This window comes from Quercus lobata, chromosome 6 (genome assembly GCF_001633185.2).
Source record: "Quercus lobata isolate SW786 chromosome 6, ValleyOak3.0 Primary Assembly, whole genome shotgun sequence".
Taxonomy (NCBI): domain Eukaryota; kingdom Viridiplantae; phylum Streptophyta; class Magnoliopsida; order Fagales; family Fagaceae; genus Quercus; species Quercus lobata.
The window spans coordinates 52383447-52399903 of NC_044909.1; the positions used below are offsets into that span (position 1 = coordinate 52383447).

At 38.5% G+C, this 16457-nt stretch overlaps 1 protein-coding gene and 1 pseudogene across 1 annotated transcript; both read right to left on the minus strand.

The window, feature by feature from the left end:
- Positions 1 to 1079: 1079 nt before the first annotated feature.
- On the minus strand, positions 1080 to 2444 carry LOC115949630 (annotated as a pseudogene).
- A 1484-nt stretch (positions 2445 to 3928) lies between these two features.
- LOC115995237 (putative F-box protein At1g65770) lies at positions 3929 to 5432 on the minus strand. Its single transcript, XM_031119723.1, has one exon. It carries the CDS (start codon positions 5377 to 5379, stop codon positions 4150 to 4152), a length of 1230 nt encoding a protein of 409 aa, XP_030975583.1. The 5' UTR covers positions 5380 to 5432; the 3' UTR covers positions 3929 to 4149.
- Positions 5433 to 16457: the final 11025 nt, after the last annotated feature.

The window sequence follows — 16457 nt, forward strand, 5'->3', positions numbered from 1 at the left end:
ATGTCCTTATAACCATTGTTTAAAAAATCGGATTGGACCAGAAAATTGAACCAGTTCAATCAAGAACGAAACCTAGAACAAGGTTGGCTAAAATTGGGAAAACAACAAAAAACCGACCAAACCGAGAAAGAACTCGTAAAACCTAGAAACTGGTCTCTTTTGTGGATATTTGACAGTTCATTTTTTTTTTTTTTGAACGAAAGGTAGAGACCGTTCATGTTTTTAAAACTATGCTTTATCACATAAAAAAATATTAATAGACTAAAACATTCTTGTAAGTAAATAATTATAATTATAAAATAAATAAATAAATAAACGCCACACACAAGTGGGACGACATGGCTCATTGTCTAGCCCCTAGGCGAGCAACAGATGCTATTAACAATGCCAATTCTTATCAGTTTATAGTACAACTAAATTTTCTTTTGGTCCAACAACTACAGCCATTTCTTACTCAATACCCAATACCAAACAATATCGGGTTCCTTTCAAAATATTTCGTTTGTTATTACACTCTGCATAATTAGTTTTAAAGCAGAAGAAGAACTTCAGTCTTTAGACATAGTTTTAAACCATTCCATAATTCATCAATTTCAACTTCTCCTAGAAAGAAAGCTTAGCCAAGACGATTGTGAAATTGCAAAAGGATCCCCAACGAAGAACGAACCTCTCCAATTATTGCCACTCAAGCAAAGGTCGGCTTATCTGCTCTATGATTTACGATTTTATACTGAGTCTTCAGTCCTATTGTGTTGAATAATTTCTCAGAGCCATTATATATATTGTTACATTTCCAGTCATTAAATATATCTTTACATTTCAACCACTACTTATGTAGATCATTTGGACTACCAAAAACATGAACAAATAAATAAAAAGGCTAGGCCTTGAGTATATTTGAGAGAATTTCAAATTCTGCACAAGACAAGCTTTAAGATACAGCAGCCCTGCTCAACTTCTCCATTGAAATCAGTTTTTCAATTAACATAGATGATTGAATAATTCTGAGACAAATTGATAATCAGCCACTATGACAGGCTGATACATGATTAAAATTAAAATCACTGAACAAAGTGACATAAGAGACATCACAAGTAAAGCTGAATTCATAAAAAGTCAACAACAACAACAACAACATCATAGAGTAGTTCAAGGGCACTAATATCCCATGCTAAATTAATTTAAAAACACAACCACCATGTAAATTTACTTACACTCAGCATTTAGATGAACGCAGATTTTGAGCTGAGCCAAGATGGGGGAGGACAAAATATAGGACACTGCTCTTTGTAATCTACAATCATGCAAATTCTCTGATTCTCTACGTAGAAGACACCAAGGTCATTTCCATCAGTGAAGTAAATGCTATTCCCTTTACATTCAGAGAATTCTCTTGCTGAAACAGAGAAGGAACAGTCATTACCCAAGATTAAAACTCGATCACCCAAGTTCTTGACCATAACCCAACAACCCCACTCTTGGTCCAGCTTATAAACTTTGAAAGTCAGTGTCTTAGGACAAACACTGTTACTAGGGAACAGATCAAAGTGCCATCTTCCCCCCTCTCTATCAAATTCAAAGTACCTATCAACAATATAGAGTTCTCCACATGACTCCACCAAATGCTTCTGGTTTCCCAAACCACAAAATGGAGGCGAAAATTGTATCAACTTCATTGATGAATTAATCCATGAAACTGTTCCCAATCTATCAACAACATAGGATTGTCCCTTGTATACAATAATGTCATCATAGTAAAGTTGTGATCATCTACAAGGGTCCATTTCTCATCTCCATGTTTCACATACCCCAACTTTCCTTCATTTAATAACGCGAAAATGACAGTGTCTTCAACACAACTAGTCCATGCAGAGTTAGGAAACAAAACTAGTTTATTCACACCAGCAATAGGCATGCCACTACTATATTGAAGTTCGTATGCTTTGCTTACCTCAACAACTCGAAAATCCAATAAGTTAATCACTTTTGGAAAAGGGTCTGGGAGAAACCTGATATGGAGGCTTGAAAGTGGATTTAAAAGACGTGTTCGACCAGGTTCAAACTCTTCCACCCTGACCAACCAGCTATTTGTTGAACATGTTGGAATCTTTGGATTATCATCATCATCGGGTAGCTTTAGACGGTAGATGGTACTTTGAGAGACAAAGGCTTGGTTTCTAGCTGATCTGACGGGGTAAGGAAGAGGGAGAGGCAAAGAAGGAGATACCTCACGTAGTGGAGGGATAGAGGATCGCCATGGAACACACATGCTGCGAAATCTTATAACATCGATGCGATCTTGGAGGGTTTTGCCGATTAAAAGCAAGAGTTCCATTGGAAGAGCAGACCACTCGACCTCTCTCTCATCCATATCTTCGTTAGTTGACTTAGAGAATGACTTTGCAAGATAGAGAGAAGACCAAAACCAACGGCAAATTGGTGTCTTAATTTCTTAATCTATGGATTGGGCCGTGATGCTTTTAGTCCTGGAGGGTCTGTAATTTGTGCTGCAATATTCATATTATACTTAAGCCACAAAGTGACTTAACTGGATATATACTTTATTAATTTTGAGGGGCTGTATTCCTTATTTTTCATCTTGGGGTATATGACTTCGTTCAGTATCAACACTGCAACCGATTAGTTTTTTGAGATGTAAAGTTATAAATGAGTCGAGCTCCATCAAGTACTAAAATTTAAAACACGAGCCAACAAATTCATTACTAAACTTCATTATATATTTAAGTTTGATTCATTTTTTTTGCCCAACAAATTCAAACTTGTTCACAAGTATGATTAACTCATTATGTCAGTCAGGAAAAAAAAAAAAAAAAAAAAAAAAACCCTCTTTGTGGGTTCATCGTTGGAGAGTGTATCACCAAATATTTACTAGCCCCTCCCATTGAGATAAGAATGGGCAAACAAAAGGCGTTGAAATTGTTTGGGGCATGCGTTTGTAACTTCATTGTTTCATGCTGAAAATTATCAAATGAACCCACTCTGTCCATCCTAATGTCCTTACCAAATTTTATGGGTAGGATTAAATTCACTTTCACTATTAGGTCAAGATCTCACCCATTCTCACAATCGGATTGTAATTAAAATCTATTGTTCTGCATGATCTAATTTCTTCTTATGCTTTGATGATATGCAAATGGCTAAATTATAATGAAAGAGAGGAGGTACCAGAGCCTAATTTTATAAATTGCATGGTTCGGCAAGCCATAAAACAAAATTGGACATAGATGGCAGCTGTATGGTCTACAAAACCATGCTTTGCCCATGCCATGTACCATAGCAATCCAATTCCACAACAAGCCCCAAATATGTACAAGTATTACTGTAAAGACTTCAAAGAAATTCTGTTTTTAAGTATTCAGCAAATCTAACTTACATTTATTCACAAAAGGAGGCACTCACTTACTGCCCCAATAAATGGATTCAGTTTTTCCTTACTAATGATGAGTGGTGACACATTGCCATCTTGTACATTTGATACCCAAAAGGGCCAAAACCCAAATTTGGCTTTTTTCCAGCTACCATATTAGGTAACAGTAACACTTAACACATAAATTTCAACGACAAACAAGCACTTCAAAATTTGTCTGGACCTCTGCAACAATGGAAAAGCAAAAAGATACCAAATATTCTGGCCATCATAAACTGATTCACACCCCTGACTACTTTGCCAATTACAAGGACTCGCTTATCAATTTGGTTACCAAACAGATGTAACAACTTTAGAGCACTTATTCTAATTTGCTAAATTAGCTCCAAAAGCTAAAATTTTGGAGCTATTCCTTGCAGCAATCCTAATCAGGCTCTTAATGTATACGACATTCCTCCATATATATACCCACCCAATTCAGTAAAGGAGTTGTGCTTTCTAATAAATAGTAAAATACTAGCTCATAAGTAGATCAAAGCATTATTCAACACACGATCAAGCTTTAATATATTTAACAAGGATGATTGAAGTTTGAGTTTGTGATCATACTAACCACCACAACAGGCTGCTAAATGACTAAAACTTACAATTATCAAATTAAAGTATTTGTTACAGCAAGCAAATAGGGGCACATAACAATGAAACCAAACACACCATTAGATTAAAAATTTTCACAACATTAATTTCATACTTACATAGGCCTAAAGCAAATTTGAGCGAAGCCAGGATGGATGGATATCCTGTAAATCTCGCAAATTTGAGCAAAGCCAGGATGGATGGATATCCTGTAAATCTCCAAAGCTACTATCTTCCAAGTTGAAAACATGAGTTTCATTTTGATTGTTGAAGTAAATGCAATTCCTTTTATAACCAGTAAACTCTTCAGCCGAAATCGACAAACAACAATCATTACCCAAAACAAAAGCTCGATCACCCAAGCTTTTCTCCAACTCCCATCGACCCCACTCTTCATTCAGCTTATACACTTTGAAATCAACCACTTTGGGACCATCAGAGTCTCTAAAATGCCGGTTGGTATGTTCTACCCTCCTCCTTTTTTTATTAAAGTATCTATCAACAACATAGAGAGCTCCACATGACTCCACCAAATGCTTCTGGCCACCCAACCCACATAGCGGAGGCAAAAATGGAACCAACTTCAACGACGAATTATCAATCCACGAAACGTTTCCCAATGTATCAATCACATAGAATTGGCCCTTATATACAATAATATCATCATACTCAACATTGTTATCATCTACAACGGTTAAACTCTTAGCCCCAGATTTTGCAAAGCCTAATGTTCCGGCACCAAAGATAACAAAAACGGCAGAGTCGTTTACATTAGTCCAAGGCGAATTGGGAAACATAACTACTTTAGTCACACGAAGAATAGAGCTGTCTCTGACACTAAGGACTTGTTCGATTTCATTAGTGGATGTGGTGGATCCAGCTCTAACTTTATATCTAAGCATATATGCTTTAGTTAACTCGATGACTCGGAAGTCTAATAAGTTTAAAGTCTTATTGGGGTACCTGCTAAGACGGTTGGAGATTGGATCAAAGACACACAACTTGCCTCCTGAGTTTGAGTATTGTTCGACTTTGACCAACCAAGCCTTATTCGAAGAAGTCGAGGGATTTAGTCTTTGTAGTCGATAGATAGTGCTTTCGCAGAGATAAGCCGGAGCTTGAGCTTGAGTTGACGAAGTAGGCGAGTATGGGTTAGGGAATTTGAGAGGGAATCGAGGAGATTTGTTGGAGGGAATAGAGGAGCGCCACGAGTTGCAGACACTGCGGAATCGAACAATATCGATTCGGGTGTCGAGGCTTTTGCCGATCGTTGGTAACAGTTCCTTGGGAAGATCCGACCACTCCACTCTCTCTTCACCCATATCTTTGTTCTTTGTTGACTTGCTCCGTGACATAACGCTGTAGCAACAGACAATGGTACCATCCACATTTCTATTTTATAAGACATGGACCCCAAGGGAAAGTCTTTGAGAAACTGTTGATGTGGCTTTGATCATAGGCATGATTCATGCCGCATGACCTCATTCTCATGGGTAAAGAAAGTTTGAGGGAATCTCTTCCATTTACAAAGTGATAATTTATAAAATTATAAAGTCATGTAACTAATTAAAAAAGTAATGTAACTAAAGTTATACATTAATAATCTCTTCAACTGCCATATAATGGATCATAGGAAGATTTTTAATATTGTTCATTGGCACTCACTACATGTTAATAATATTGTTTTTGCCTACTAGGCTACATTTTTTCTCTATTTTTTTTTTTTCCTTTTTTGGTAGAATTTATCTCTATTTCTGTTGTCTACATTATCCTTTCTCTATTGTATTCTACCATTCCTCCAAGTTTCCCTCTCTGATGTAGAGAAAAAGATACTACTTCCAAGTGTATGAAAAAACTTGGCCTCAAACATGTTTAGAACTATATTTTTTAGTTGGTAATTGAAAAGATCATCCATGTGTATAGCGTCGGCCCTTCCACTGGGCCAATTAGGCAATTGCCTAAGGCCCCCAAGTGAAAGGGGGACTCCAAAATTTTAGAAAAGAAGGGATAGTAGGGAAAAAAAAATTTTGGTTTCAGATGAATATAAAAAATCCGACACATCCTTTTGACCAAAAGACAAAATTTTTGTTATTCCCGGTTAAACAATGGTAGCACAAAAATTTTTTTTGGTCTAAATACAATCAATTATCCCAAAAATAACATCATTATCCTCTAGAAAAACCAAAATTCAATAAGATAAACTACAAATCCGATCTAAGAAATTAACCACAAAACAATTAATAATTAAAACAAATAAAAAACGTCAAATCCCTAAAATGTTTACCATTTCTCTTTCTCATTCTTGCTCAGCTTTTTTCTCTCAACTCTTGCTCTCCGCCTCTCTCATTCTTTCTCTCCACTGTTGCTGGCTGCTTGGCTCAAGCTTCCTCTGATCTAAATCATCCGATCGCATCTAATCTGAAAACTTTGAGGAGTGAGGATTGCCGAGCTTACTGCCTTTTTATTTTTTCGCTGCTGCGTGCGTTTTGATTCTGCAGAATGGGTTTTGACTTTTGAGGTATAACTTATAAGACTTGGCTTTCTCTAGTTTAGATTTGTTAAGACTGGGCTGTATATATTGAGTTATGGCTAGACATTTCATGTTTGGACCTTCAAGTTTTTTTTTTTTTTGGTTGTTGTTGTTGTTGTTGTAGGTGTAATAAGATTTGTTTTATGTTTTTGTGGGTGGGTCTTATTTATAAGACTTGTGTGGTCATCTTGGCATCTTCTTGGCTGGGCTGGGCTGTGCTTAATTTATTTATTTATTTAATTTTAATCGTGTTTATATATATATATATATATATTAGTTATTGGTAATATAATGAATAAATCTTTATCTATGCAGGTTGAGATTGTTAAAAACTTGTTATTATTTGGTGAAACTACAATAATACTTTTTATATAAATCAGGTTCTATTTCTCATTTGCTCTACACTTGAAAGTTATTTTTTTTATTTTAGTATTTATAAATATATTGTTTGATTAGAAATACCTACTAGAAAATATGCATCTAGATATGAAAAACTTAAAAAAAGAAAAAAAGAAGAAAAATTAATCAAGTCTAAAAAAAGATCAATGGATAAATTTGTTATTAGTAATAAACAAAATATAGCACAAAATTTAGATCAAAATATCACAAGTGACCAAGAAATTCACCAAAAAGAGTTAGAAGATAATGAAATGATACAATTGCAAGATAACAATGATGTTCAATTTTGCAATACAACAAATTTTGATAATGAATTTCAAAAGAATTTAGAAGAAAATGAAAATAATGATGAAAATGTCACAAATGAACAAGTTCACTATTATGATGTTCAACTAGAAGAAAATGAAAATAATAATGACATGTTGAATTATATTCCTTTAAATATTTGTAAGGACACGATTCTCTGGCGGCCCAATAAGGATGTTGGGCTCGCGCACGGAAGATCCCTCACAATATAATTTGTAGAGAGTGGGCTTAAAAAGCTAGCCACTGGTCGCGGGGCGATGTCCGATCCTGGTTTTAGAGGAATTCAGGTAGAAAAAGGTGTTGGGCCTAAACATTTAAGCCCTAAGACGTCGCACCATATGGGATGGGACTCCTCGGAGTTGATCCGAGGACCATTGAGGCCTGACCCCGGTTATCCAAAGACGGACTTTCTTCAGTGAAGTCCGGTGTTGTTGAGATGTTCTCTCCCATGTGATCCTCCTTTTTCGGAGGTGGGATGGGATCCTCCTTAGATTTACTTGCTTTCTTCTTTTATACTCGTCTGTGTTAATTGTCCTTCGTCCACGTGTAGGGTCAATCTTTACAAGACTGATATTTGTCCCATCAGTCTAATCCCAGAATTGTTGGGTATGGTTGATAAGGGTGCAGAGTACGGCTCTGTTATGTGTTGGGTCTTATCTGGAAGGGTAGTAAGGATAACTTCCCCAAGATATTTTGGATCTCCTTACAAATTCGTCCCTATACCAGTTTTACCCCTTTATTTCGGTGGGATTCAGGATCTGCCGAGGACCAAACTGTCCTCGGCTGCCTTCCAAAATTGTTTTGTGCTCTGTACTGTAGAGCTTGGGCCACAGCTCTCCTCGGACTGGGCCTTCAGATTTTCCAGGAGCAATCGGGCTTGGTCCTTAAATTATTGGGCCCCACAATAGCCCCTCAAAACCCTTCTATCCGACTTCCGGGTTGGAAGGGAGGGTTTTGGCAAACCCGGGCCCTTAATACGGTTTGTTTAGTTCAACCCCGCATTTATGTGAGCGGTTTTCCACCTGTCCAGGAGGTTAGCCGGTTTTCTAGGGATTCCGTTTAATTTGCTTGTGATCTACTCCTGCCGCTTGGCTGTCCCAGACGCGCCCTTAATGAATCCCCTTTACGAGGCTCATTTATGTCCGGCGGCTCATTTGATAAGGTGGGGAAGTGGAACGGACGCCTCTTTTTTCTTCAGATTCCTTTGGGAAACTTGAATGCATTTAATACCCTCCGTTCTGCCCTTCCTATAAGAAGGCAAGCAGGAGGCCATCACTTTCGTGCAGACTCCTCTCCTTCCCTCTGAGATCTGAAACCCGTAGCCTCCTTTAGCGCCTGCTTAGCCCGTTTGTTATACGCCATATCAGTACACGCCTACCATAACGAACGATGAAGGAACCATGCCCTTCCTCAAAACACCATGTTCCGATAAAGCTTGAAATGGCTCGATCGGGGCAAGGGTGGCGTAGACTTAAGATCTGTCCCGCCTCTCTTTCAGCCAAAATCCGAAGCAAGGGCTCGTCATGTCAAACTCTTGGCGTGACTGAGTCGAGAACACCCAATATCAGCACCACTCGGCTCCTCACGAGCGTACCTAACATGGCACCAGTGTGTTAGGAGTCAGGGTTGAGGCAGGGGCGAAGTGCTTCTGCTTCTCCCTTTCCTTGCTCACTGGTGCCCTCCTCCGTCTTCCTCTTATAGTCTTCCCAGCACCAGTTCCGCCTTGGTGCTGTCCTTCTCCCTCTTTTGCTCCTCTCTTTGTCTTTTCATTTCTCCCACTCTTCTTCTCCTCCTTCTCTTACTCATGTCCTCCATCTTCTTCATTGATTTCTTCCTTACTATTTCCTTCTTCTTCGTTCTCTTTTTTTTTTGAAGTGAGTTCTTCTTTTAGTATGAGCAACACTGAGGCAGAGATTGGAGAGACTTTGAAGACAAGTTCAAAAAGGCGCTTGATCGTTTGCTTATCTGTACTGTGGATGTTAGTATTGTTTCGGCAGCCCCTCTTTTGTATAGGCTTGTTGAAGCCTCTTTTTGTACATTGTAATAATTTTTCATATTAATAAAAGTTGTTTCTATTTCACTTTACATGTTCTGTCTCTTTGTTTTTATAAATTTGCAAGTGCTGCTCGGCTCAATAATACCGCATCTAAATCAATGACGACTAAGACCAAAATACTTAATAATAAAAAGATGTTGCCATAATCTTAATAGGAGTTCTTGGCACAATAGGGCAGACCAATAAAAAGTAGTACTTACCACCTTGGCTTGGGTCCGAGGACCATACAAGGCCTCGGTTATATCCAGAACTTATAATAATAATAATTTTTGTACTTGGTTTCCCCATAGGTTTGAGTCCGAGGACCATACAAGGCCTTGGTTCTGTCCAAAACTTGTAATAATAATAACTTTTCGTACTTGGTTTCCCCATAGGCTTGAGTCCGAGGACCATACAAGGCCTTGGTTCTGTCCAAAACTTTATGCCCTTCCCTTTTTCTCTTTGCACCTGTCTTTCCTCAGGTGTCTCATAAGTTGCCGAGCAGGAAGTTGTCCTCGGTAACGGTTATTCCTTGGTGTGGGCCATAGTCTGCGGGCTTCCATGCAGAACGGGCCTGGGCCGCGAATTTATTAGGCCCACAGATTTAGAGGCATTTCCGTAGTCTTTGGTCACGCGGTACTTTTTGGCGTCCCAGTATTCGAGGTGCATCTTCACGAGGCTCCTTTAATCTCAGGGTTGCAGACGGCATTGGAAATCGAGCCGGAGACATTTTGTCTGTAGCGTTCCTTGGGACGCTGCATGAATTAAATGCCATCACCTCATCTTTTAAATAAATAGGAGAGAAGGTTGCTTTACTTTCACACGAATTCTTCAGTCTCCCCTCTTAGTACATCATGTTTGAGGCGAGGATTGGGGCAAAGGAGCTCTCTCCGCCACGAAAGCGTCGTGTCTTCCTGCGACTCCAGATAGTGAGGTGCGGGCCAGGGAGGCGTAGACTCAAGAGAATATTTCAGTTCGAGAGAGGGGAAAGGATGTTTCTCCCTCTTTTAGTCAAAATCCGAAGCAGGTTCTGGTCATGCCAGATTTTTGGTATGCCCGAAGAAGGAATTTCCGCCATCAGCGCCGTCTGCCTTGTAGCAGGCAAATTTCTGCGGGGGCTTCCCAACTTCCGGTTCCCTGCATCTTTTCCGTAGATGGTGTTAGCCTGAGGTCAGGTTCTTTGGCTGCCTGAGTTATGGGCATGTAGAAGCGTCGAGGAATAGTTTCCTTAGACGACATCTTGGAACAGTAGCCAACCTCTCCTCTGAGATATCTCCTCGGCACCATCTTCACTCTTTTGTACTTTTCTTTTGCTTACGCAGTTAACTCTAATGTAAGCTGGTTTCAGCTTTTATTGTACACTGTACTGTTCTTTTGTCTTAATAAAAGATGTGTTTATTTCTTTATACATACTTTTTTTTTTTTGCAACTACCACTTTGGGTCTGAATATTAAGTCTAAGCCTGCCTTTAACAATATTCTGGACGGAAGAACACGAGATAGCTGTTGAGCGCTGCGTGATGCACGCTAGACGAATATCCGAGAGGGCAGCCGAGCAGCGATGGATTTGGATCGTGCCCTTGGGGTAACATACTGTGCCGTATCGTATTAGCCCCTTTGGCACTGGGGATCTGAGGGTAGACCGGGGAACCCGTGCAATTAAAGATTGACCCAACTGTTAACGAGAAGTTCTCTTCGGATGGATTTTGAGGTTTATATGCCATAGTAGTTTCTTTCTCTTTTTTTTTAGTTGGTTTCCCCATAGGCTTGAGTCCGTGGACCATGCGAGGCCTTGGTTCTGTCCAAAACTTGTGGTCTTTTTTATGTACTTGGTTTCCCCATAGGCTTGAGTCCGAGGACCATGCAAGGCCTTGGTTCTGTCCAAAACTTATGATCTTTTAATGTACTTGGTTTCCCCATAGGCTTGAGTCCGAGGACCATGCAAGGCCTTGGTTCTGTCCAAAACTTACGATCTTTTATGTACTTGGTTTCCCCATAGGCTTGAGTCCAATGCAAGGCCTTGGTTCTGTCCAAAACTTACGATCTTTTAATGTACTTGGGTTTCCCCATAGGCTTGAGTCCGAGACCATGCAAGGCCTTGGTTCTGTCCAAACTTACGATCTTTTAATGTACTTGGTTTCCCCATAGGCTTGAGTCCGAGGACCATGCAAGGCCTTGGTTCTGTCCAAACTTACGATCTTTTTGTACTGTGGTTCCCCATAGGCTTGAGTCCGAGGACCATGCAAGGCCTTGGTTCTGTCCAAAACTTAATGATCTTTTAATGTACTTGGTTCCCCATAGGCTTGAGTCCGAGGACCATGCAAGGCTTGGTTCTGTCCAAAACTTATGATTTTTTTAATGTACTTGGTGTTCCCATAGGCTTGAGTCCGAGGACCATGCAAGGCCTTGGTTCTGTCCAAACTTATGATCTTTTAATGTACTTGGTTTTCCCCATAGGCTTGAGTCCGAGGACCATGCAAGGCCTTGGTTCTGTCCAGAACTTATGATCTTTTTATGTACTTGGTTTCCCCATAGGCTTGAGTCCGAGGACCATGCAAGGCCTTGGTTCTGTCCAGAACTTAGGATCTTTTTATGTACTTGGTTTCCCCATAGGCTTGAGTCCGAGGACCATGCAAGGCCTTGGTTCTGTCCAAAACTTACGATCTTTTAATGTACTTGGTTTCCCCATAGGCTTGAGTCCGAGGACCATGCAAGGCCTTGGTTCTGTCCAAAACTTACGATCTTTTTAATGTACTTGGTTTCCCCATAGGCTTGAGTCCGAGGACCATGCAAGGCCTTGGTTCTGTCCAAAACTTATGATCTTTTTAATGTACTTGGTTTCCCTATAGGCTTGAGTCCGTGGACCATGCAAGGCCTTGGTTCTGTCCAAAACTTATGATCTTTTTAATGTACTTGGTTTCCCCATAGGCTTGAGTCCGAGGACCATGCAAGGCCTTGGTTCTGTCCAAAACTTATGATCTTTTTAATGTACTTGGTTTCCCCATAGGCTTGAGTCCGAGGACCATGCAAGGCCTTGGTTCTGTCCAAAACTTATGATCTTTTAATGTACTTGGTTTCCCCATAGGCTTGAGTCCGAGGACCATGCAAGGCCTTGGTTCTGTCCAAAACTTATGATCCTTTTATGTACTTGGTTTCCCCATAGGCTTGAGTCCGAGGACCATGCAAGGCCTTGGTTCTGTCCAAAACTTACGATCTTTTTATTTGTTTTATTTTTCAACCACCAGCCCCTACACCAAGGCGGGGACAGTTGGCCTGGGGCTGGAAGCCCCTAGAGATGCCCGCGCCCTTAGCACTGCGAGGCGTAGCCCCTAGCAGAAGTTTACGTCGGAGCAACAACTATATGTCGCCGGAGACGGAGGAGATCCCAGAAATTTCTGCTTGCCAATGAGTTGATTCCACCGCCACCTGCGCCAACGCGCAAGCTTTCCCACAGACGGTGCCAATTGTAAGGACACGATTCTCTGGCGGCCCAATAAGGATGTTGGGCTCGCGCACGGAAGATCCCTCACAATATAATTTGTAGAGAATGGGCTTAAAAAGCTAGCCGCTGGTCGCGGGGCGATGTCCGATCCTGGTTTTAGAGGAATTCAAGTAGAAAAAGGTGTTGGGCCTGAACATTTAAGCCCTAAGACGTCGCACCATATGGGATGGGACTTCTCGGAGTTGATCCGAGGACCATTGAGGCCTAACCCCGGTTATCCAAAGACGGACTTTCTTCAGTGAAGTCCGGTGTTGTTGAGATGTTCTCTCCCATGTGATCCTCCTTTTTCGGAGGTGGGATGGGATCCCCCTTAGATTTACTTGCTTTCTTCTTTTATACTCGTCTGTGTTAATTGTCCTTCATCCACGTGTAGGGTCAATCTTTACAAGACTGATATTTGTCCCATCAGTCTAATCCCAGAATTGTTGGGTATGGTTGATAAGGGTGCAGAGTACGGCTCTGTCATGTGTTGGGTCTTATCTGGAAGGGTAGTAAGGATAACTTTCCCAAGATATTTTGGATCTCCTTACAAATTCGTCCCTATACCAGTTTTACCCCTTTATTTCGGTGGGATTCAGGATCTGCCGAGGACCAAACTGTCCTCGGCTGTCTTCCAAAATTGTTTTGTGCTCTGTACTGTAGAGCTTGGGCCACAGCTCTCCTCGGACTGGGCCTTCGGATTTTCCAGGAGCAATCGGGCTTGGTCCTTAAATTATTGGGCCCCACAATATTTATGATCCAGGTAATTGGAAAAATATTGACACAAAATTAAGAGATTTATTAGTAGAAAGAGGTCCAATTAGAGACAATGATATAATTTTTCCTAAAGGTGATGACACTAGACATGTTTCTACTATTCATTACACTCAAATATTATCAAATGGGGAGAAGCATGACAGAAAATGGCTAGTGTATTCAAAAGATATGGACCAAGTATTTTGTTTTTGTTGCAAGTTGTTTGAATCTAAACGTATTGGCCAACTATGTAATGAAGAAATTCGAGATTGGAAAAATATTAGTTCTAAAATTAGAAACCATGAAACAACTAGATTTGAAAATGAGATTGTAAAAAATAAACCAATAGATTTTAAATGAAATATATTATAATATAAAAATATTAAATAAATATTAATTTAATTAATACATAAGTATAAAAAATGCCTCATTTTAGTTTTTGCCTTAAGTCCCAAAATGTCTAAGGCCAGTCCTGTATGTGTAACTATAGTCATATGACATTGGTGAATGAGTTATGTGACTCATTTAAATATTGATAATTGCAACGCAATGGATAGCTCTAAACTTTGTTTGTGCAAACTCCTCATCTCACACATCACATAAGCTCTTGCTGAATAAGTTGTTCCATTAGTGGTCTTAAATAAATAAATAAATAAATAAATATATATATATATATATATATATGTGTGTGTGTGTTTTTAATTTTTCACAATGGATATATGGAAAAATGAGTTTTTTTTTTTAAATAAATATTTTCCCTTTTATGATAATTACATATTCTCTTTGAGTATTCGTCAAAATTTCAGTTACTGCCCATCGAAAAAAAATTCAGTTACTGTGGTCCAACAATTCTCTTCTCGAAAAAATAGGAATGACAAACTCAGGTTTAGGACAAAAACTGCCTTTCTAAATCAAAATATTATTTTACATACCAAACCCTCGCATATGCTATCATATCCATTTTTCCTAAAATAATAATAATAAACCCATACAAAATCCGCTCATTTATCTTATCGTAAGCTAGTTTTTTTTTTTTTTTTTTTTGAGAAACCATAATCTAGTTAAATAGGTTGGATCTAGTCAATTTAGCTTAAAATTGAACGTCTAGAATACTCTTTTAAAAAAAAAAAAAAAATTAATATTAGTAAGCAATGGAAGAGCAGACTTGAGAGGGGCAAAATATATAACTAACATATATGTCTCCAGACAATTGTAAACATACATACACACATGTACATACATATATATATATATATATATTATACTGTGCACATTATATATAATACTTATGGCCAATCTATTTTTTTTTTTTAAATAACACTCGTGTGAATACTAAGCAATATTTTAATGTTATAAATCCACATAAATATAACATATACATTATATTGTGTATATTTGTTAAAGATTTTATAAAAACTATGTTGTAATTTTTTGCATTATCAAACTTCCACTTATAATTCTCATGTAATTATTTTTAGTTATTAAAGAAGCCTCAATAAAACTTACATTAATTTTTGTTAAGGTTATAAAATGATTTAATTATAAAATTTTTAAGGCATTGTAAACATTACTCATCATGTAAATGTCAGGCACCACTGGGTGCCTCAATACCATCAGTGTCCCAAAGCTCTTAAAAAGGTTCTCAACCATAAACTCGATACTGAACTTAGGTTTTGGGGGCCTCAGAACCAACCAAACCAAATTTAGTTAGTTCAGACATAGATTTTTAATCCAGACCCAACTCAAGCTGTAACACCAATAAATTCTTTTAAAGCGTATATACACAACACTTTTTCATTAAAACAAAAATATTATCCAATTTGGTGGTTTCCCTTGATTTAATACCCGATGACAAGGCTGCCAGAGGCCCAAGAGTAAAATAGTAAGTACACCACAACCACCTGCTAATAATTCAATGGATAATGATTACAAATCTTCATGTGTTATCCTAAAGAGTTATGCAATAAACAATATGGGACATCAATCAACAAAAATGCCAATTACACAGTGCAGGAATTAAAAAAGCTTTTTTCTGTTTCTGTTATAATTAACAGAAGATGAAGACCTTTTTCTGGCCATGAAGGAATTTGTTACTAACAAACACTCTGAACTAGTAAAAGCTGAAATACATGGATAGAGGATGGAGCAACTTTAGGCCATTTAAATATTTGCAATAATAATAAAAACAATACGTTGAAACTGATAAATGATGAAGGGCTAAAATGAACACATTTGAAATAGAGTCAAATATCCAACGCATGTTATTAAAGACTAAATTCATATGGTAACGGCTGAAAGAACACCACACACCACCCCCCCAAACACACACAAAAGAAGACCCTGTCCATGAGTCACTTAAGTAGTCCAATGCAACAAATATAAACAAATGAATATCCATTTTCACACAATTTATAGTTAGCATGAAGAGATATAGGAGATACTGTCTCATGGAGTTTAGCTTGACTTCAGCTAAGGGCGGAGAGGGGGGAGTACAGAGTACTAACTACTTAATTGTCTGACCAGCACAATTGAGTAAAAACTTTAAAAGAGATTCAAGTAAAATACTGCCTAGTCTCTTTCCCTCCTCAAATTACTCGGTCTCTGGACCATTCATAGGCACAGAATATAAAGTTGACAATAACAATCCCTACATACACACAGGGAACAACTTGGAACTACCAATAGATAAAAGCCAAAATACTAACAGCACCATAATTCCTAAAAGATTAATGGTTAAAACCAATAAAAACAATGACGCATAACAACAAAGGAGCTAAAACATTGATAGTCACAATAAAAACATTGATAGTCATAAAATTATTGTAAAAATTGTGTGCACATATCATTTCTTAAAAAAAAAAAAAAAAAAAAAGTGAAATGTGGCAATGGCATTGCCGAAATAGGAGGGAAAAAAAAAATTTCCCCTC